Source organism: Carassius carassius, chromosome 48, assembly GCF_963082965.1.
Source record: "Carassius carassius chromosome 48, fCarCar2.1, whole genome shotgun sequence".
Classification (NCBI taxonomy): Eukaryota; Metazoa; Chordata; class Actinopteri; order Cypriniformes; family Cyprinidae; genus Carassius; species Carassius carassius.
In genome coordinates this window covers 12,922,513-12,946,220 of record NC_081802.1, presented here as the reverse complement: position 1 = coordinate 12,946,220, position 23,708 = coordinate 12,922,513, and the positions used below count along the sequence as shown (strand labels likewise).

The window sequence follows — 23,708 nt, the reverse complement described above, 5'->3', positions numbered from 1 at the left end:
TATTTACACAACCTCCCACGCTCTTAACAACTTTGCTTTAGTCATTTGGCCTTTTGGCATCTCCCTCTTGATCAGCTTCATTTCAAAACTGTTGCTTAGCAACCCACGTAGTCATAAACAACTATCCTCATGGTGCAGGGTGCTCAATGAAAACTAATTATCAAGGATGTATATCTATCATAACTGGCATAAATCATGTCATACACTTCCCCTTCTGCTGTGTGTCTGATCTCTGATTGCATGCCATTATGCAATATTAGCAAATGTGCAGATTTGATCATGAAAGCACCAGGCGTTGAGGGATGTTCTCTGGGTTATTCATTTGCTGATATGTGGTGAATGTGGACGCATGCTTGCTAGAGGGATCCTCGTTCCAGGCTTTTATTAAAATCTTAATTTTAATATTTTGTTAAATAGAATGTAACATATTTGTTTATAAATGGAAAACCAAATTCTTAAAACAATACAAAATGTAATATTAATATTTACATTTATTATTTACATTTATTATTTACTCAAATAATAAATGTTTTTTTTATTTAAATATAATTTTGACAATTTTTATTCATTTTATTTTTTATTAATCTCAATTAAAGTATTTATTTCTTAATATTAACATTGCTAGCATTGTTAATAATGTCTGGAATTATTTTCATGTGTTATTTAATGTTTATAAAAATCGACAACCAAAATGTTGAAAATGAAAATAATAATAATAATAATCATCATATTAATATTAATAATAATACTATTTTGTAAAAAAATTACAATATTTTATTTAGATATTATTATTTTGTTAAAATATAATTCACTTACATTTTATTAAAATTATGTACTTAATTTTCACTAATAATATCAATGGCAACCCTTTTTTGAAAACTTTCTCTTTTTTTCTCTCAGTAATGTAACTTTTGTGTTCATACAAATGTTAAACCAAAATGTTGAAAAAAAGGCTAAATAAAATATTAATATCTGATTTAAATTTTAGTTTAATTGAGATTGTAATATTTTGTTAAAACAATATTCTATTCATATTATATATATATATAAATAGATATACGGTTCATGCGGGTATGTACATGTCGGCCTTCAGGGACATTGCACCTGTGGCTGATAATTGTGTTCCTGTGTCTGCACTTGCTTGTGGTTTCACTTGTCCTGTTCATATACCACACTTCCTGCGAGCTCCGCTCATATCCTGACATTCAGATGTCCATCTCCTTTTCATTCAAAATACATCACCGCAGGAAGTGGCACCCAGGAAGTGGAAAAAGACAGCACAGCAGATGACCTTGCCAAAGTGGAGGCTCTGTACTCCCACACGCTGTATAATTGGCCCACCCCACCTGTGTCTGATGGTGATTGGCTGCTGGATGTCCGAACAAAAATAAAAGAGGAAGAGCGTAGTGACATCACAGTTATAACATCCTTTAGTTTTGGATTAAAATAATTTGGATTTGTTTGGTTTTGTAATATAACATCCAGACTATATAATTGATTCAGTAGATACATTAATAGAAAAATATATTAATATTTTATATACTGAATCATTAATTATCACAATTACTACTGGCAAGTCAGTGAGGATTCATTTGTGAGTGAATTGGTTCAAGGATCAATCTGATTCAAAACGATCACAACCAAAAAAACATTCATTTTTTAATATAATGCTTCATCCTTGCCTCTAGGTGTCAGTATGAGGTCCAACATTGCTGCTGTATTTGCTGTTAAAACAAACTAAAAAAAACTGCTTGAATGATTTTAAATATTATTAATTGTGATTTACATATTGTGTTTTGATTGTTGTTTATCTATATTCTGTTATTTTTGTAAGTGTGTATATATCCACATGTGAATGCCTGACGAGCTGTGAAACTGAAGCTTAACACAAGGGAGAGTGTATTTGTCTTTGTTTTTTATTATTATTTTATATTTCAATGGATGAACTGTAACCACCATAATAATGCACAGAAAAATCAATAAAACAATTTAATAAGCAGACAAACTGGCATTGCTCTATCCTTTACTGCTAAATCTTTAAAAAAATAAAATAATCAAAAGTGCTTCACAATTAAAATATTCACATCATAGAGAGGACCCTTGCGACACTTATGACTGTTTGTGATGGTCAATAAATCACTTCAAATATCAGAGAAATTGATTTTTTTTATTGTTATAGTTACATCAGTTACATATAGTTAGAGTCATTAAATTAACTTATGAAAACCGTATGAAATCAACAAATTTATTTCTGCATATCTGAAATGTTTTGTACAGGATTTCATAATTCATCATTGACTCAACGATTGGCAAACCACCATTGGCCAACAAAAATTGTGTAAAAGATAGGAAATAAGATCATGTGATTGCCTTCTAAATATAAAAAATGAACACCACTTCTGTAAAAGCTCTTCCTTGAACGCAGGATAAATCTGATTCATGTAAGTATATGTGATATTTTTAATGTAAATGACTAGTTTACTTTTATTTTAAGAGACATGTCAAATGAACATTTACTAAACTAAGTATCACTTTAATTATTGGAGCTATTGATTAAATGATATGAAATTAATTTGTGTTTTATTATTGTCAGTATTAATCTTGACAAACAAGTGAATTATTTTGAAAGTTAAAGCATGGACCTCAGATTCACGTCACTGATTCTACTTCTACACTTTTCAGGTAAGATTACTGTTAATGGATCGATATGAATTTATCAAAATTCTAACACAGACTAAATATATTTCCACAAGAAAGAGTGCTCCCTCACTGCTCTCACGGTGACTCAACTGGTTTGTCTTCAGAGCAAACATTTCGGTCTCATTGTTTATTTGTTTTCTTTTCTTTCCCTTTAAAAAAAAATAAAATAAAATCAGGCTCTCTAACATTGAACCGCATCTCTGTGATCTGTGAAAATATTTGTGCTCTGAGGGAAACCAATGTGCAGTTGAAGTGCTCTTATGACAACATCCACACCAAAACTGCGTTCTGGTTCAGTGAGAAACAAAGAACAAACTGGAGAAAAAACAATGAACCTGAAGATTTGACTTTAGACTCAGATTACTCAGGACGGGTGAAGCCGGTCATTAGTAAATACGAAGCAGAACTCACAATATCAGACGTGAGAGAGAGAGACTCTGGAGAATATCAGCTCATGTTCATGGAGAATGGAGTTAAAATTCTCAGCTCAGCGGCCGTCAGTCTAACAGTCACAGGTGAAACTGAGTCCAGATTCTGAACACTTCAACTGTTTTCATTTGACATGCTTTATTAATGTTTATTCTATATTCAGGCCTGCAGGTGAGGATGAATCCTGAATCTACAGACCCGAGAGATCAGAGAATAGAACTGACCTGTGAGACTTCCTGTGATTTGACGTCCAGTCCTCAGAAGTACTACTGGAAAAAATATGGACAATATAAAGAAGATCTTAATCATTCCAGGAGCATTGAAGTTTCACCTGAAGCTGGTGCCAGTTACTCATGTTCTCTTACTCCCGACTTTAGGATGTCCTCCTCTCCTGTGTGTGAGTGACACTTAATATTTTCATTTAAAGAGCACTAATATAATATCAGTGTTTGTTCATACATGAGTATATGTGGACACATTTAAAGGTATTTTCATACCAAGACTAATATTCGTCATGAAAATTATGCGCGATTTCTGCATGGGATTTTTTTGTTCAAGTCCCATTTTGTCACATAAATACATACTCAGATGAAGACTGTGAGGACATACTATGGCACTTAAGACAAGAGGCCTGTCCCAGTACCCACACTTGCAGTCTTTGCACCTGAGCACTAGTTACGTCTTTCATGTAATTTGCCCAAGTGTTCAAATGCCCCGTTTTGATTACACAATGGGATAATCATCAGTGTTGCATCACTGTTACATCAGTGTTGTGCATTTTACATAGGTTTATTTACACATTTTTATTCAAATACTTTTCACTTAAAAATGTGTACAATGCGTCCATATGTAAATACAGATTACAATTTAGTAATTGTGATGCTTCTAAAGAAGCGTTGAAAAAGCAGTAAATGTTTTACAAACTACACATATTCATCGCCAAACCAATAAAATGTGCAATTATTATTTTTTCCTTACCGAATTATATGTAATGTCTAATCAGAATAACTTGCACTGAAAAGTTTTCCTCATTCTAGTGATTTCAAGGCACATGAGTTCCTGAAATGAATTAATGTTGGGAATCAGCTTAATCTGAAACACCACTCGGGATGTGTGGATTTATTTTAGTGTGCGTTAAAGGCACTTAGTTTTTTTCCTACTTGGGACGGACTTGTCCACCTACTTCCTGTCTCATGTACACTCTCTCTCAAGTGGCCATGGCCACAGATGTGGGTATTTGCTTAGGCCCAGTACAATAGTCTGTGCATGACTGGCATCAAATTGTAGTTATATGAAGCCGTTTATGTGACAAAAACAGCAATTCTTATTGGTGGGACATTTTACTTTGTAGTGCGATGGGTGACAAAAGGATCATAACCTGTCTCCGATTAAAAATCATTTTTATTTTTATGGCAAACATTTCTTCTTGACATGAACAGACCTTAATTGTAATTTTCACAGCAGTAATCTGTGTCTCTTTCAGGCATTTCTAAGAGTGACTGCTGGGGTGTGACTTACTCCTCTAGAAGAGTCTGTGCTTTGGTCAGCTCAACAGTAGACATTTCCAGCACATACACACATCCCTCTGGTCATACTGTAAATAAAACATTCTGGCATTACGTTCAGTCTGGTGGCTTCAAGGATCTGAGTGAGGAGCATCAGTTTGCTGGTCGTGTGGAGTATGTGGAGAACAAACTGAGAATCAAAGAGCTCAAGATCAGTGACTCTGGAGAATATCGATTCAGGTTCACCACTGACTCAGAAAAATACTCTGGATCACCTGGAGTCATTCTTACTGTGACAGGTAACTGATTGATATACTGATTGTTCAAAAGGTTTCCTGCATACTTTCTAATAGGCTTCTTTTTCTTTCAGATACACAGGTGAAAAGCAGCCCATCTGTTGTTTCGGAGGGACAGGAAGTGATATTAATCTGTTCAACTAAATGCACTCTGGATGACAAACATACTTACATCTGGTACAAGAACAGACGACAGATAACAGATGGATTCACTAAAGACAACAAGCTGTACCTGGACTCAGTCAGCGATGAAGAGCTTCACCAGTATTCCTGTGCTGTAGGAGGTAACACATCTCTAATGATACATGTGCTTCAGTGTGAAATGTTTGATGAGTTCAGGTGGTTTCTCTGATAGTCATGATTCTTTGTGTTGTGAAGATCCAGTGGACAGCACAGCGTTCAGACATTATACAGTCACTCTGCTGGTGTTTTTACCCCAGTTTCTCATAATAGCAGCTCTGTGGATGTGGTGAGTAAAATATACTGTATAATTGCATGATAAATAATTAAATGAAATCAGGTTATAAGAGTGTCCATTATGATTCAAAAGGTTTTTCATCAGAATTCATCTCAATTAAAAACTAAGCTGAAAACAAAAGTGAAGGTAAAAAATTATGTATATATCATATTTAATCTACGTTGATATATAAGATACAATGGCAGCAAGATTGGTTTCAATGTATTTAATGTGTTTGTATTTGTCTGTCTCAGAATCTGATGTTCTACATCTGTACATCTGCTCTCTGTCAGAGCCGCTGGAGTGATGCCATTGTGTTCTTCCATTGTGACATCATCACCTAGCAACAGTCTGAACTGTCAGCAGCTACATCAGTGACACAGTGATGTCATAGACAGTGACACATCATTCATTGTCCAGTCTGCATAATCAAGCAAATCTAAAACAAAACAAAACTATAGTCTAGTGTTCAGCTAAATATTTTTCTGGAAAAAATAATTGTAAAAATGAACTTTTTCTTAAAATATCCTTTAATATCATTTAATAAAGTGGTGCAGCTTTTGTGTTCTGTGTATAATATCTTATGATTTCTTTATTTCTGTGTAGGTGCACACGTTATTTTATGATACAATGGATGAACTATAACCACAATGATGCACAGAATAATCAATAAAACAGTTTAATAAGCAGACAAAATGGTTATAAAGGATTTGTTATAGTATAAAGGGCCCAAGCAATTCTGTTTCCTGTTTTAGTTTATTCAGATATGTCAGAACTTTAAGCAGGGTGTAGCATTTGGACCAATCAGACACACAACTATTTGTTATATCTAACGCCTCCTCATCTAACCAAAGGGTCTATGGACCCTTCCCCCACAATGCAACTAACTACAATGCAACTAATTGTGTATGCTGTTATTGTCCTTGTACATTGTGTTTTGTGTATTTTATATGTTTTATACATGCTTATGATGGATCACTAGTTAATATAACCTCATCTATATGATGTTTGGTATCTATGAGTTTGTATTTTCATGCTCTAAATGAGAGTGTATATTATATGTTGATGCCTATGCAACACATTAGTTTTATAAGAATCTTAAAGATTCTTCTCTTGAACCGTTCAATCTAATTTCATATGTAATACACCATACTAGAAACAAAGAGTTGTAAAACTTCTCTCCAAAAGGTACCATTCCTCATTGGCTCACTCAAATCCTGAGGGTGTGACATCGTCCCCTATATACTGTAGATTACTGATCACCAGATCAGGGCATTTTCTTTTAGATTCAGGAATTCCAATAGAAGATGCTGAGCTAAGTGCCTTAAAACCCACCCTAAGCTTGCGCCAGGCTGTCGGCCTTGACTTTCCATTCATCAATATCTTCTGATTTGAACTGGTCTTTTCATCAACTCACTTCAGCAAAGACCAACTTGAGCCCTAAAGTGCAAAAGGACTCAAACAGGCGAGACGTGCAAGTATCAAAATTAGACTTATGAATTGATACATTAAGTATCCTTATGCAATTTTTACAAAGGTGTGTTTTAACTAAGAAACTGATGTTATGAGCTTAAAACACTGTCAACCTAAAAGTGTGTTCTTGATAGTCCAGGTTAGAATAGGGCGTGACTCATTTGCGTCCCTATTTGCTAGCTTGTTTAAATGCAGATAAAGTAGGTGCTTGAATTTGTACCACTATTATGACTGAAAGAGTCTTTATGTATTTCATGCTTAATGGTATCAGTGTAAGGTTAATCAGATTTTAGCGAAGAAACCCTAATTTCAGTATTAAAGTGTAAGTCTTTCCTGAAGAAGAAACCTCAGCTCAGCAGTCCAAACTGTACAAAACTGCTTTAGTAAATGTTAGTAAAGAAATAGTAGTAATAGTAGTAAAGAAATAGTAGTAAAGAAATAGTTTTAGTAAAGAAATCACAAAATTGCAGTATTGTTTAAACTGTTTCTGACAAAGAAATGACATTACAGTTTTATATAAAGGTAAATTTGAGTGTTGGTCCTCTTTCTACAGCATCTAGGCCTTATAGATTATAATTAGATCAATGCAATTAATCTACACTTTGACTGTATGTATACAAGCCTAGCATCCTAGTCTCTCACCCTTACTCTTAACATGAGTTTGCCTAAATGTTGCAGATACTCAGTCTAACTGCCTAGACGCCAAAAAGGACTGGCCAGGCGATGTGAGGACCACCCATCTACCCAGGGCTGCAGACAACCTACTGCACCAGAGCCGAAAGCAACTAGACAACAAAGGTTCTACTGACTCATGACTCAAGCCAGAGTTATGACTACAAAGAGATCACCAAGCCAACACTTACTGCTTAACAACTCAGCAGACAGAATCATAATACCTCCAGCAACCACAGAGAGGTGGGGGTCCCTTCCAAGCATCCCTGCAGCAGTGCATGAGGTGATCCCCAGAGACCTTGACATGCTAGCCACAAACACATGACCAAGACGATAATAGTTTTCCTACTTTATGCAGTTCTAGCAGTAATTTAGAATGGTGGCATGATTTTAAACATTTCTTGTAAGCAGACCCAGTAATCAATCTTATGCGTCTGTCTCATAACCAGTTTCTGATCAAAATCAGATAAAACTGTAGATCTGTCAATAACTTACACAATGCAGACTGGATTTAATCGAACGTGTTCCTCGTTTTATTTCCTTCTCCCTCTTGCCTACACTCGTGCAATCCTGCACTCTGGTGCACCCCAACCACACCCACCTTCCCATGTAACATCACCCTTAAAGGGCTATAGCATTTATCAGCTATGATATAACATTTATCAACACTACATCCCTTCCCTTAAGCTAACACTCACCAACTGAACATATGAATAAACAGTATAACATGTAACACTGTAATAACTGTGACGGGCATATTTAGCCAGTTACATAGTCATGATAACGTGGGTTAGGATGGCTAACTCTCCCTGAACGAGTCACTACAGGTTGGGCAGTTTCAGCGACAACACCAGTGGCAGGTGCTTCGCTCTGAGATGGTGATACTGTAGATGACAAGAGGTTTGTAAGAGGTGACACTGGTGGAAGTGGCCTGTAATCATCTTCTGAACAATCAGTGGGCGCAGACTCTTGAACACAGAGGAGCAGACGTCGATTTGTCTGCCCTGAGAGGTCACCACATAGCTGTTAGGTTGAGCAGCATGGCCCTGTACAACTGCCAGTTTGTCGAAACCGCGAGCCGTCTGCATCCTTACTGTCTGACCCTGTTGTAGGGGTGGAAGGGTATGGGCATTGCGGTCATAGTATGCTTTGCTTTCCTTTCTCCTCCTGGTAAGAGCTGCCTGGACGTTGCTGCATACAGAGGGCATCAGTCTGTCTTTCAGCTCAGGAAGAAAAGTTCTCGTCCGTCTAGAGAGGAGCAGTTTGGCAGGTGATGGCAGGTCAGCGCGTGAAAGGTTACGCAGGTGGAGTAAAGCAGCCTGAATGTCACTGTGCTCTCTATGGCATTTCTCTAGCAAATGCTTGGCGGATCGCACTGCACGTTCTGCAAGCCCGTTGGATTGTGGGTAATATGGGATACTCCGAATGTGCTCAAAGTCCCATGCACGTGCAAAACCAGAAAATTCACTACATACAAACTGCCGTGCATTGTCTGTCATGAGCGTCTGAGGAATGCCGTGGACAGCAAAGTGTCTCTTAAGTTTTGCAATTACAGTGACACTTCTCATGTCAGGTAGGTGGTCAAGCTCGAACCAACCAGAGAATGAGTCCACTAGAACCAAATGCATTTTTCCATGCCATTCAAATATGTCAGCCGCAGTGAACATCCAAGGAAGATCAGGAACATTGTGTGGTTGCATCGGTTCATGTGATTGATGGGGTCTAAGTGCGTTACAAGGAGCACAACGAGAGATTGCTCTCTCGATATCATCATGCATCGTGGGCCAGTACATTGTTTCTTTTGCCCTGCGTTTTGTGGCCGCCAGACCTGGATGGCCTTGATGTAGCTGAGTCACGTAGTAACTTTGTAGCGATGGTGGTATCAGGAGTCTCTGTCCTCGAAAAATCAGTCCATCATCAACAACAAATTCCTCTCTCATGGAAAAGAATGGGCGGAGGTCATGTGAGAGCTCTTTGAAGGAGTTCGGCCAGCCATGCATTATCATGTTAACAAGTCTTTGGCATGTGGGATCAGATTTTACAACAGTTCTGAGTTCCTCTGTCCGCTGTGATGAGAGAACTTGAAGTGTCATAACCTCTAGCAGGTCATCCGAAAGGGGAGGGTCAGTGGAGGGGAGATGAGCACGTGACAGGGCATCAGCGACAAAGAGTTCCTTGCCCCGTTTATAAATCACGTTGAGACTGTAACGTTGGAGCTTGAGCATCATACTTTGAAGACGTGGTGAGGCAGTGTGTAACGGCTTTTTTAAGATTGTGATGAGGGGCTGGTGATCTGTTTCCACGGTGACAGGTCGACCATAGATGAAGTCGTGGAACTTCTTAGTTGCAAATACTAATGCCAACATTTCTTTCTCGATTTGGGCATACCGAGATTCAGTTGGCGTTAGGGCGCGTGAAGCAAATGCAACAGGAGCGCCCTGCTGAAGACACACAGCACCCAGTCCATGTTGGGATGCGTCAGCTGAAAGGATGACAGGTTTGGTGACATCAAAGTATTGCAGAACTGGGGGACTGGATACAGCGTCCTTCAGCTTTTGGAAAGCGGCATCCTGCAGCTCATGCCACGACCATTCCACATCCTGCTTCAACAGTTCACGTAAAGGGCCTGTAACATCACTATATTGTGGAATGAATTTCGATAAGTAGTTGGTCATACCAAGAAACCGTTGTAAGGCCTGTTTGTCCTCAGGTTTTGGCATTTGGCGAATAGCTGTGTTCTTGTTGGGGTCGGGTTCGACGCCATGAGCAGTCAGGAGATGGCCTATGTAAGAAACTGAGGTGACACGAAATTTGCACTTGTCAGGGTTTAATTTCATGTTACAGCCGTGGATTTTGTGGAGTACCTGTTTCAGTTGCTCATCATGTTCCTGTAGTGTGCAGCCCCAGACTAGTATGTCATCTACCACAATTTGCCATGGTTGTGCATCAAAGAGCTGCTCCATGGATCGCTGGAACACTTCACTGCCAGTGGAAATTCCGTAAGGCATGCGCAGGAATCTGTACATGCCAAAAGGCGTCATGAATGTGGTCAGCTTCGAGGATGCCTCGTCCAAGGGGATTTGCCAAAATCCGCTTTTTGCGTCGAGAATACTGAAAACCTTGGCACCCGGCATGTCAGCAATGACCTGCTCAATGGTTTTCAGTGGATGGTGGGGCCTTAGGAGTGCCTTGTTGAGATGCACTGGATCTATGCAGATTCTTACAGAGCCATCTTTCTTTTTGGCAGCGACCATGGCAGACACCCATTCAGTGGCTTTGGTTTCAGGGGTGATTACACCCAATGTAGTCATTCTCTCAAGCTCTGCCATGACTTTCCCCTTCATTGCTATGGGCACTTTCTTAGGTGCACAGACAGAGGGCGCTATTGACATGTCTAATCGCATGTGATAAACAACAGGCAGTTTGCCAAGCACTGTGGTGTCAAACAGATCACTGAACTCTTGTACCTCTGGTTCTTGGTTTTGTACAGCATGCACATGTGGTCCTAACTGTATCAGACCCATGGCTATACTGTCTTGCAATCCTAATAGTGGTCTAACATTGCGATTTACCACATGGAATTTTAGTTGGCCTTGTTCACAATCTAGTATCATTGTGCCCTCAGTATTGATGGTTTGCCCACCATATTCAATGAGATTGACTTTTTCAGTAGTGTGTATGTGAGCTGAGGGTGCGAATATTTGAATATTTCACCTTTCTGCGAAACATCATCCACTGTCTCACAATAGAAGGTGTCCTCAGGGGCATCCAGATTCGTGCCTAATTCATTCACCCGATTAGGCTTATAGTTTCTGAATTGTGCAGTAGTTCGTTTAGGATGGTAATCACGAGTTTGTGACTGTGGTGCAGTTTTGTATGATGGAGCTGATCTACAGCATTTTGCAAAATGGTTCCATTTTCCACAGTTGTTGCACTGTTTATTGAAAGCAGAGCACTTGAGTTTATCAGGGACGTGATATCTGTTGCAATTGATGCAGCGCTCTTGTATTGCACATACTTCAGTCTCGTGTTTCAGTTCTTTTGTGCTCTTTTCAGATTGCTCATATAACAGGCATATATTAACTGCAACTGAGTCCAACGTCAGGTTTTTTTCGCGGAGCAGCTGTTTCCGTACGCCGTCACTTTCAATCCCGCAAACTATGCGGTCACGGATAAGCTCGTCATTTAAAGGTGCCATCTGTCATATCTGGCAAAAAAATCAAGTCATACTCCACATTCCATACCAGATGGGGGCAATATGCCTCAATAAAGTGAATTGGTCTACTCTAGAGTAACAAACGAGAAACGGCAGTCTCTATGCTCCGCCCCTACCTTCACAACAACCCTAGAGCATAGCTGAAGCCTATAAGACAGCGGTTCTCAATTGCAGTCCTCGCGCCCCACTGCTCTGCTCATTTTGAACGTTTCTCTTAGCGCTTCAGACATTTGTTCTATTCGAACATAAGTGCCCTGCGAAGTGGACATCACAGGATATTCAGCCATGATTCCAGTTCGAAGTGAACGTAGCTATATGTTCCAATCAAAGTGCATTGAAGTGTGCAAGACGTGAATTTAAATTGTATTGATTTACAGAGGTATATGATGTCACAGTTGTCCATGTTTAAAGACGCTGCACAGCACAAATCAGTGAATGAATGTTTCGATGTGAGGTAAACTTCAACAGATTTCCCCTGCTCAGAGAGTAGGGAGCAATGAACATTTGAAAATTAGTTCATGCACGGAGTTCATTTCTAACGAGCTGATTATCTGAATCATGTGTGTTAACAAAGAGAAACGTGCAAAATATGCAGAGCAGTGGGGCGCGAGGACTGGAATTGAGAACCGCTGCTATAAGAGGACGTTTTGCCTCCAGAGGAACGTTGGGTGATGTCAAGTGATTTTGAAACATGACATCTTCAAGCTACTCCCCTTCACCTTTACCAGTGAATATGTTCATATTCGTTTTGTTCATATTACATTGAGTTGTATATACACATTATTTGAATTAAATTAATTTGACAGACAGCATTCTGTCAACATCATTGGTCAACATCAGACAGCTGATGTTGACCAAGCTAGCGCCAACCAATGTAACCAGAGCTGCCAACTCTCAAGCATTCACCGTGAGACACACGCAGTTGACTCTTTTCACACGCTTTCACGCCACACATCAATTTTCTCACGTACAGAAAAACCACGAAGCAAAGAGGACACGGAGACCAACAGACTAGACAGAGCAGGTTACTTATGATATAAAAAAATGGGTAAGTTATAGCTAGCTAATTATCAAACGCAGCTACGGTTAGCCATCGCTAACATTAGCACATTTATAGAACAGCCGTCGATACATTTCTATGTTATAACTTCCCGAAAAAAAAATACACAAACATATAAAACAAACTTCTAGCGAAATACTAACAGCATCTAACTTACCAATCCAAAAGAAATGTTGCAAGTTCGGTGTCGAACCTCATTTCTTTCAGGTCCATCAGTTGTCTCCAGCGATTGAAAGCAGTGCCGATGTTTACTCTGGTTCGGCTCCTTTTCTTATCGGATTTGATTTGTGATTCCGAGCGCGGTTGTTTCCCTGTAGCGGGTGGTGGTCTCTTGCCAAGGGCTTAAGTCATCCTTCCGCTCTCTTCCCTGAACTGAAATGAAGTAGTGGGCTGTACTTTCCACATGATTGACATCAGGTTCAGGTACGCCCACAAGCCGTGCGAGTTATTAGTGTATTGCAGGTTGGCTTGTGGTTATGTTGCCCGCATACCGCCTCCCATGGCCGAAACTGGTATTACGACACCTGTCGGGCCGGGGCTAGTAATGCTACTGCTAATTAAGGTTGATATCTCTGCAGCACTATAACTTGAAATTTTTTTAATGACATCATCGCCCTTATTTCTTCTCATACTTTTGATGCGTGTAAGTCATTTTTTGTATATTTTTACCTCAATTTTTGCACATGGCACCTTTAAAGTTCTAAAGTCGCATTTTTTTGCGAGTAACTTTAAGGTGGAAACATACGACTGAATGGACTCACCAGGTTTTTGATTAGTCGTGTTGAAGACGTGTCTGTTCATTATAATGTTCTTTGTAGGCAAGCAGAGTTCTGCAAACTTTTTCAGTAATACTTTGGGATCTTCTCTGTCCTCTCCCTCTGCAAACGTGAAAGCCTCGGATTTCTCCACCGCGTTGGGGCCCGCTAAATTCAGCAGAGTGTATGCCTGCACCTTTTCCGATTTGTCTGATAGACCAGCATTGCAATATATGCACCATTCTTTTTCGAATTTGCTCCAGTTGTCAGCAATGTGCTCTTCGAAAATGAGCTGATCAATACGGCGGAGACCTTGTGCCATGTTCGACCTCTTCTGACACCATGTAGATTTGTCAATAACTGACACAATGCAGACTGGATTTAACCGAACGTGTTCCTCATTTTATTTCCTTCTCCCTCTTGCCTACACTCGTGCAATCCTGCACTCTGCTGCACCCCAGCCACACCCACCTTCCCATGTAACATCACCCTTAAAGGGCTATTGCATTTATCAGCTATGATATTACATTTATCAACACTACAAAAACTATAGCTTGAATGTGGCTTCCTACAAGCAGTATAAAGTTTTCAGTGCTATAATGTATTTAAATCGTACAATAAGAAACTAACCTGATTTTAGTGAAGAAACCATCATTTTTGTTGTTAGTAGAGGGTATGCATTTTCTGATGAAGTAATCTCTGATTAGCAGCCCATATAAATGGTACCTAAATAAATCAGTCTGATCTTGGGTGAAGAAATCCCCACTTTCAGCACTGTTGTAGCAATGGCGCCCCCAGAAAATTTTAAAAGGGGTGGCCAGATGAGGCCACAGTAAATCTTGGGGTGGCACATCAAAATAAAGAGAAAATAATTAAGGGTTTCCAATACTGACAAAAAAATGGTATCCCTGGTATTTCTGGGATTTTATCGATAACGATAAATAGACAATAATGTCACTTTAATTGTGCTGATATCTTATTTCTAATTGTGCTGACAGATGACTCCTGATTTTTTTATTTTTACATTTACGCCATTTTTTCTAGAAGTGTGCACCATCTTTTAGGTCAAATACTTGCATTTGGGCTGTTACCAAGCAAATGCAATCAGTATCAACAAAAATGATCTTTGCAATGCATAGAAAACAGAAGCTGCATCTGAAGTGCCATTGAGATGTTTTTACACACTGTTTAATGCAGCTCTGTGGGACATGGTAACTTTAGCCTGCAGTTATAAATTAATAAATAATGTTCTGATATTTTAAAAATAAAACATTGAGAACTGTTGTATAAAAGCAATTTCACACTTGTAATAATGCTGACTTTTAGAGAAAAATGTAACTCTTCGTGTGATAATAACTATATGAAATTATAAAAAACTATATAGATCTATACATTTTCTGCCCCATATCTTGAAAAATGTGATAATTCTAAATTTCCAGTGAAAGAACGCACTACAAATGCGTATGCGAACCAGTCTAGACCATCTAGACGTATGTGCACACTCTGTGATTTGTTTGGACGGGGGATGGCGAGGGGGGGAGGACTACTCCGGTGCTGCCAATCTGCGATCTTTTTTGGTGGCTGCAGCATGTGCTGCATTTTTATTTATTTTTTCCCCCACTTCTTAAACTATTATGAATTTACATTCTGCATTTAAATTTATAGTAGGTTACACACTGAAAATCATCCTAGGGGTGGCCACAGGGGTGGCCAGAGTTTGTTCAGTGGTGGCCGTGGCCACCCCTTGGGGGCGCCCCTGTGTTGTAGGTGAACTGAGCGATACTCCTCATTTCACCGATTTAACCTTCTGGAGTCTAAGGGTATTTTTGGGGACTGGAGAAGTTTTTTTCATGCCCTGACATTTGTGCTTTTTTCATTTTCTTATACACATCTAAATGGCTAAAGTCTAATCTCACTGTAATCAGCACATACTGGGCTATAATAATATGTGAGCAGCATGCATGTACATGATTGTGTTTTTGAGAAAAAAAAAAATTGTTATGCATGGTTAGTGAAAAACAAAAATTTTTAAATCACTTGAATAAGGCAATAAAACTTATACAAAACATTGGTTCCCGGGACTTTTGAGAACTGGAGCTTTTAGCCTAGAATTTTCCTTTCTAAATTATGTGAAAATCATCTTGTTTACTCACTTACAGAAAACAAACGAGTGTAATTAAACAGTTTATTAGGAACAATCAAAGCTGACTTTCAAACTGAATTTTTTGCATCATTACTCCAGTCACACAATCCTTCAGAAATCCTTTTAACAATCTTAATTCTACAAAAAATGTTTACACGTTATGTGAAAACTAGTACAAGTATATAAACAAATAAAAAGAGACTTACTCATGTTTATGATCTCTGCTGAATAAGGTGCTTCAATTCTTTTTTTTTCTGAGGAAATCCAAATCTCAAATCCTCAACCACATCACATCTTTTCCTCTCATCGCAAAGCAAACAGTAAAATAAAAAGAACTTGAAGAACAGTCTCTCTACGTTGTCTTCTGTTGTGAGGGCATATTCAAGCCGTGCGCTTCAGTTTGAAACATTAGAATCTGAAAAGAGCGTTCAGCGCGGGGCCGTGGTCGCATTAGAAGATAATGAAGGGGGGCGTGGTCGCATTAGAAGATAATGAAGGGAGACGTGCAAAACGGACATTGCATTGTTTTCACATGGATAACTTTATCACAGAATATTTGTTTTCAGCAGCACTTGTTTAGAAAGTTTAAAAGTAGACATGTCAGGCTTTCTATAGATATCTCTCTCATGCCTCTTCATTAACCCTTATGAGTTGTTGGGGACGTTTTCATCCACTAGGGGGTAAAGTTAAGTCTTATTTTGGCCACAAAATTCTCTGTGTTTGAGGTAGTGGAATGATTTTTGGTGACAAATCTTATTTTGACCCATATTTTGGGAAAATGCTTGAAATTTTTCAAAAACTCAACGGTACACTGTGGGCAAATTCACTACCCTTTCGTTATGTTCGTGGATGAAAACATCCACTAAATTAAACTGCTGTAAAAATGTATCAGATAAATATTTTTTTTATTTTTTTTTTGCATAAATCTATTAATCAACCTCAGTCCTGATAAAAACTACCAAATGTTTAAAAAAAAAATCCAAGATTTTAACTCTTTAATTACCAAGTTCATAAATGATGTCACTGATTTGGGAAAAAAAACACACAAAATTACATATTTTCAATATAAAAAGTGATTGTGGACTGGATATTTTTTAACCTTTTATCACAGTCTTGGGCATGTCAAAGATTAGTAACAAGATTCGCTTTGATGCATTGTTAGTTTTTGTGCAGCATTAGATTAAAAATGTTTCTCCCTCATTTACTGTTTGTGGCTGTTTTTTCCCCATTGACTTCCATTTTACGACATTTTTTGATTGCAAAGCCATGACACCATATAATCATGCATTCTTGATTGTTTGTGGTTTTCCCTTTTGGGAAGAGGTAAAATTTGTTATTTTTACAGTTGATCACTAGGTGGGACCATTAACCCTTTAGATAGGCCTGAGCAAAAAAAGGCTTAGTTTCTGGCTTGTATATGGAGTTATATGGAGTATAATATCAAATTATAGTGTGTGTGTGTGAGAGAGAGAGAGAGAGAGAGAGAGAGAGAGGGTGTGAGAGAGACCTTTGTGCACATACCTTGATGTATCTGAAAAAATCCAAATATGTGTTTATGCACCTGCTGCCTTTTGATGGTGAAAAGTACGGATGGCCTATTTGTGAAATGCTCGTCTTTTCTTGATGGTAAAGCCAGTTTAAAACCTTAAAATCCTGTAAAAAAAATCTACTTTGCATCAAATTTATGAAAATAATGTATTATGAACCAAAATGCAATACCAACTTCAAATAAGCTGCAGCTCGCTGGAGGGGTCAAGCTGCATAATAATTTCTAAAACTTTAGTACAAATCAAGCCCTTTCTCGTGTTGCTTTCTGCTCTTCTCACCATTAAATGACCAGCACGATGGCATGCAAGTGTTTAAATCCACGTACTTTGCTTTTGTTTAGTCTATTAGCTTGTTAAGTCTGACATCACGTAGCAGCACTTCCGTGTCCAAATGCTCTATCAGTTACCACGAGAAAACAACAAAAGGTGCTAATATAAACTCACAATGTGATAGAATACTAGCGAAAAAGTTATAATCTTAACCTTTAACTCCATGCCGAAGTCCCAGATAGCCAGACAATGAAAATATAAATATTAAAAAAATATATAAAAATTATTTGTGTTTGGGATGCTGTGAGCACGGAGACTGTAGTGTATACCGTAAGTTTGAAAGCGTTTGGCTTAAATTATTAATATGAATAAACAGTGCTCATAAACGGCTGCTGAGGTCGAATTCTCAAATGAAGCGAGTTGAGGCCTGGACCCGGAAACAGCGCTTCTTAAGTCATCACTTAACAACCGAATACTTTCACCACCATTAAAAGGCAGCAGGTGCATAAATACACTTTTGTTTCTCCATGTAGTTCTGAGAGCTGAGGTGTACATTTTGATTTTCTCAAATACATCAAGGTAAGTGTGCAAAGGTCTGACACTCTCTCTCTCTCTCTCTTTCTCACACACACACACACACACACATACACACACACAATATAATATGCTGTTATACTCCATATAGCTTCATATAATAGTCAGAAACTAAGCTTTTTTGCACAGGCCTATCTAAAGGGTTAATAGTCCCACCTAGTGATCAATTGTAAAAATAACAAATGTTACCTATTTCCAACATGGAAAACCACCAACAATCAAGAATCTCACACACACACAAACACTATAATTTGCTGTTATACTCCATATAACTCCATATACAAGCCAGAAACTAAGCCTTTTTTGCACAGGCCTTTCTAAAGGGTTAATGGTCCCACCTAGTGATCAACTGTAAAAATAACAAATTTTACCTTTTCCCAAAAGGGAAAACCACAAACAATCAAGAATGCATGTTTATATGGTGTCATGGCTTTGCATTCAAAAAAAATTGTTATAATGGAAGTCAATGGGGCAAAAACAGCCACGAACAGTAAATGAGGGAGAAAAAATTTAAATCTAATGCTGCACAAAAACTAACAATGCATTAAAGCCAATGTTGCTACTAATCTTTGACATGCCCAAGACTGTTATAAAAAGTAAAAAAAACGATCCAGCCACAATTACTTTTATATTGAAAATAAGTCATTTTGTGTGTTTTTCCCCCAAATCAGTGACATAATTTATGAACTTGGCAATTAAAGAGTTAAAATCTTTTAATGAAAGCTCTCACTCTCCAGAATATTAATATGTAATATTTATTTTACCAATTATGTACATTACATTAACATAATTACCAACAGAATCATAAAGATGGAAATGACTCCTCTGAACAAGCAAGCACATGAGTCATATTCCTGCTCTGATCACTACTTCCATTTGTAGCTACTAGCCCCAAATGGTATATCAGCTAATTATTTTGGTTGTTTTCTTCAAAATTAGACTATTTATACCTATCTGCATGCATGCATGGCAAAATGACACTGTAATATGTCTCAGATGTGCAGATCAAAACATGCAATGCAGCCAAAAACTTTTATTACTCTTAGTTTGGATTATCCTTGTTAGCTGCGAATGTTGATGATGTCATCACATATTGCTACGTCCTACGTCAAGAAAGCTGATGATCATAGTAATCCATAGACATGTCGATCATGACTCTAGTCCATTCAGAACCTGAGTCTTGAGGTTCCAAAGTTGAGGAGGCATGGCCAATAAGCACAAATTCACGCAGCTGCATTCATCAGTTGCAGTTGCAGTTACTTTTTATGTGTTTATCATAAAATTGTGACTATATACAATATAATATGTGCAATAGTCCACCACTGTGTTAAAATTCAGAGGGTTTTCTGTAAATTGATATAATTTTTATAATTTTTCTCCAGTGTATGTGGGTAGGGCACACTTAAATTCAGGCATGCCCAATTCTTTCAGAAATAAAAAATGGAGACGTAAATGAAAGCTCTGAGACACCATTATCTCCATTCAGTAAAATTTAAATAAATTTGGTTTAGAAAGAGATATCAATTAAATTATTTTTTTCTCAGTATACTGCCACTTAGTGGAATCAAAAGAAACAGGGGGCCTTTATTCATCCTCCGGAACCATCTGTGGCATGTTTTATTATGAATGTCCAAGCTTTACTTTACGACTTGTGGACTATTCAACTGCAACACTCGCTGACTGATAGAGCTACAATTTTTTATACGACTCGATGTTTATTTTCATTTTTGGGTGAACTAACTCAACCCTTTAACACTTTGCATACAGTGTGGATTGGCATTATGGTTCTGTTCTATGAAGGTAATACAGTAGTAAAACTCGAGAGCTTGTTGATCTGAATGTGAGAACTTATATTACAATTTTTATTTGTAAATTGAAATTTACACTCACAGCTCTGATGTGAAAAGCTGAATCTTTCAATTTGCACACACAGACAATGATCAAATCACAAATGTTACAAATGTGTAGAATGCCGTTCACAAAAATAAAATGACATACAACCTCTCAGATCTGGCAGTATAAGTTCAAATCCTAGCACTTTATCTTTAAACCAACGGGAATACCGCAAAAGGAGTAGCAAAAGTCAAAGCACTAGAATTTGTACTGCCAGATCTGAGAGGTTGTAAGTGCCGACTTGACGTTGTGCACAAATATTAATATGACAAGTTCTTATATTCAGATTTTCAAACTCTCGAGTTTAGCTACTGATTTACCGCCATACTGTTCTGTTCTGGGCAAAAACTCCCAGTCCATCCACCCAGCCTGTCATGAATTAGCAGGTTGGGGGCAGTAATAAAACAACAAACTTTTGACAACCCTTGTAACCACAAACTTATGACAAATCTAAAAGGAGAAGCATGTCCTTCTGAAATTGCAGAGGCTGGGGCAACATGGCCCTTACAAGAGGAGAGTCGCAGCAAGAGGTGCTTATCTTTACAAGCAATCTTTACCTGAAAAGATTAAGCTACAAGCATATGGTCAATACCCAAAGGTTAATGGCCTAAACCTGAATATTAAGCAACAAGCATGTTGCACTTACCCAAATAACATTGTTACTGCTTGAATAAAAAACTTTAGTGGTGAAATTTACCGATACACTAGATAGCTTTAAGCAAGAAGCATGTTTCTGACTTTCACACAGTGTATTGCAACAATACATGTGCATCTCAATAAATCAGAATGTCATGGAAAAGTTCATTTATTTCAGTAATTCAAATCAAATTGTGAAACTCTTATATTAAATAAATTCAATGCACACAGACTAAAGTAGTTTATGTCTTTGGTTATTTTAATTGTGATTATTTTGGCTCACATTTAACAAAAACCCATAAATTCTCAACAAATTAGAATACTTCATAAGACCAATAATAAAAAAATAATAATAATATTTTTTACTGAATTGTTGGCCTTCTGGGAAGTATGTTCAGTTGCTGTACATGTACTCAATACTTGGTAGGTGATCCTTTTGCTTTTATTACTGCCTCAATTCGGTGTGGCATGGAGGTGATCAGTTTGTGGCACTGCTGAGGTGGTGTGGAAGCCCAGGTTTCTTTGACAGTGGCCTTCAGCTCATCTGCATCTCATCTCTTTCTGGACTGTTATTTCTCATTTTCTTCTTGACAATACCTCATAGATTCTCTCTGGGGTTCAGGTCTGGTGAGTTTGCTGGCCAGTCAAGCACATCAACACCATGGTCATTTAACCAACTTTTGGTGTTTTTGGCACTGTGGGTATGTGCAAAATCTTGCTGGAAAATGAAATCAGCATCTTTAAAAAACTGGTCAGCAGAAGGAAGCAGGAAGTGCTCCAAAATTTCTTGGTAAATGGTGCAGTGACTTCAAAAAATACAATGGACCAACACCAGCACATGACATTGCACCCCAAATCATCACAGACTGTGGAAACTTAACACTGGACTTCAAGCAACTTAGGCTAAGAGCTTCTTCACCCTTCCTCCAGACACCCTTCTTATGATGACATACAGGCGTATGATCTGATTAAACTACTGTATTCAATGTTAAAGAGCCTGATTTTAAAAAGAAAATAAAATTTCAGCACTGGACATTAACACTGACACTCTTTTCTTCACTCTAACATCTTGCTTAGACAACTTTTTCCCCCTTTCATCCAGATCAGCATGCACCTCCCCCTCGACCCCCTGGTTGTTCTCCGTGAACATCGCTGTAGGCTCAGGGCTGCAGAGAGGAAGAAGCACAAACCAGTCACTCCTCTCTTCCTTCTCTGCAAATGTCTCCACTGCTAAAACAACATACTACCACAACAAGATTAACAATTGATCTGTTTCAAAACTTTCTCCTCTCTTCTTTGTCCAAAATTCTACGCAACACGCAACTTTCATCTCTCTCTCTTGCTCGCTCTCTCTCACTATATAATTCTAATAAATTATAGAAATCATTCAAATAAATGTGATATTACCAAATTACTTCATCTGTGTCTGATTTAAAGCAGGCAGAATGATGACAAGTGCTTGGAACATTTCTCTTCTCTGTCTGCATGTCATCATATCGGTCTGTTATTCAGAAGCATGGCTTTTCCTATCACTGCTATTCTAATGACACTCAACTTTACCTCTCATTCCAACCAGATGATCCAATGGAAGCTGTTCGCATGGCAGCCTGGCTGACAGATATTTCTGGCTGGATGAAGCACCATCACCTTCAACTCATTCTTGCTAAGACAGAACTGTTCGTGGTCTCAGCCAACCCTGCACTTCATCACAACATCTCTATACAGTCAAGTCAAGTCACCTTTATTTATATAGCGCTTTAAACAAAATACATTGCGTCAAAGCAACTGAACAACATTCATTAGGAAAACAGTGTGTCAATAATGCAAAATAATAGTTAAAGGCAGTTCATCATTGAATTCAGTGATGTCATCTCGGTTCAGTTAAATAGTATCTGTGCATTTATTTGCAATCAAGTCAACGATATCGCTGTAGATGAAGTGACCCCAACTAAGCAAGCCAGAGGCGACAGCGCCAAGGAACCGAAACTCCATCGGCGACAGAATGGAGAAAAAAACCTTGGGAGAAACCAGGCTCAGTTGGGGGGCCAGTTCTCCTCTGACCAGACGAAACCAGTAGTTCAATTCCAGGCTGCAGCAAAGTCAGATTGTGCAGAAGAATCATCTGTTTCCTGTGGTCTTGTCCTGGCGGTCCTCTGAGACAAGGTCTTTACAGGGGATCTGTATCTGGAGCTCTAGTTGTCCTGGTCTCCGTTGTCTTTCAGGGCTGTAGAGGTCCTCTCTAGGTGCCAATCCACCATCTGGTCTGGATACGTACTGGATCTGGGTGACTGCAGTGACCCTCTGATCTGGATACAGACTGGATCTGGTGGCTACGGTGACCTCGGAATAAGAGAGAAACAGACAAATATTAGTGTAGATGCCATTCTTCTAATGATGTAGCAAGTACATAGGTTGTTATGGGAAGTGTTCCCGGTTCCGGTTTACCTAATTAATGCAGCCTAAAAATCCTTTAACGTATTTGGATATTAAAAGCATATTAGTATGTTATGTGTAAGCCAGGTTAAAGAGATGGGTCTTTAATCTAGATTTAAACTGCAAGAGTGTGTCTGCCTCCCGAACAATGTTAGGTAGGTTATTCCAGAGTTTAGGCGCCAAATAGGCGCTAGGTTCATCAACCGTAACTCCTTCAAAGACAGCCAGGAACCTTGGAGTTATGATTGATTCTCAGTAAAGCTTCACAGACAATATTGTTACAATGGCCCAGTCTTGCAGATTTGCCTTATACAACATTATGAAGATTAGACCCTTCCTATCCAAGCAGGCCACACAACTCCTTGTACAAGCTCTTTTTCTCTTCAGACTGGAATAATGTAATACTGTGTTGGCAGGCTTTCTGGTATGTACTATCAAGCCTCTGCAACTGATCCAGAATGCAGCAGCAGAGTGGTCTTCAAAGAGCAGAAGAACACTCATGTCACACTTCTCTTTATCAGTTTGCACTGGATAACAAAAGCCACTCGCATCAAATTCAAGGAACTGATATTTGCCTACTAGACAACCACTGGAATTGCACCAATATCTAACTCACTACTTCAGACTTG

At 38.4% G+C, this 23,708-nt stretch overlaps 1 protein-coding gene and 1 long non-coding RNA gene across 4 annotated transcripts in view; one reads left to right on the top strand and one right to left on the bottom strand.

Annotated features, from left to right (window-relative positions):
* Positions 1-13,493, bottom strand: part of LOC132131975 (uncharacterized) — a 243,516-nt gene extending 230,023 nt beyond the window's left edge. Inside the window, exons 1-2 of the long non-coding RNA XR_009428981.1 lie at positions 13,182-13,493; positions 12,966-13,149 (exon numbers count right to left, since the gene is read on the bottom strand). This is a non-coding gene — a long non-coding RNA (uncharacterized LOC132131975). The remainder of the gene's footprint in view (positions 1-12,965; positions 13,150-13,181) is intronic.
* LOC132131973 (uncharacterized) overlaps positions 2,383-23,708 on the top strand; it is a 125,474-nt gene continuing 104,148 nt past the window's right edge. For 2 of the 3 annotated variants that reach the window (XM_059544173.1, XM_059544174.1), the window contains exons 1-8: positions 2,383-2,441; positions 2,594-2,682; positions 2,877-3,215; positions 3,293-3,526; positions 4,613-4,933; positions 5,005-5,214; positions 5,309-5,399; positions 5,481-5,534. In XM_059544173.1, the coding sequence (XP_059400156.1) occupies positions 2,637-2,682; positions 2,877-3,215; positions 3,293-3,526; positions 4,613-4,933; positions 5,005-5,214; positions 5,309-5,399; positions 5,481-5,508 (1,269 nt within the window). In that variant the 5' untranslated portion in view covers positions 2,383-2,441; positions 2,594-2,636 and the 3' untranslated portion in view covers positions 5,509-5,534. Of the gene's footprint in view, positions 2,442-2,593; positions 2,683-2,876; positions 3,216-3,292; positions 3,527-4,612; positions 4,934-5,004; positions 5,215-5,308; positions 5,400-5,480; positions 5,535-5,641; positions 5,949-23,708 lie in introns of those variants that run through there. The other variant, XM_059544171.1, reaches the window with a different exon arrangement.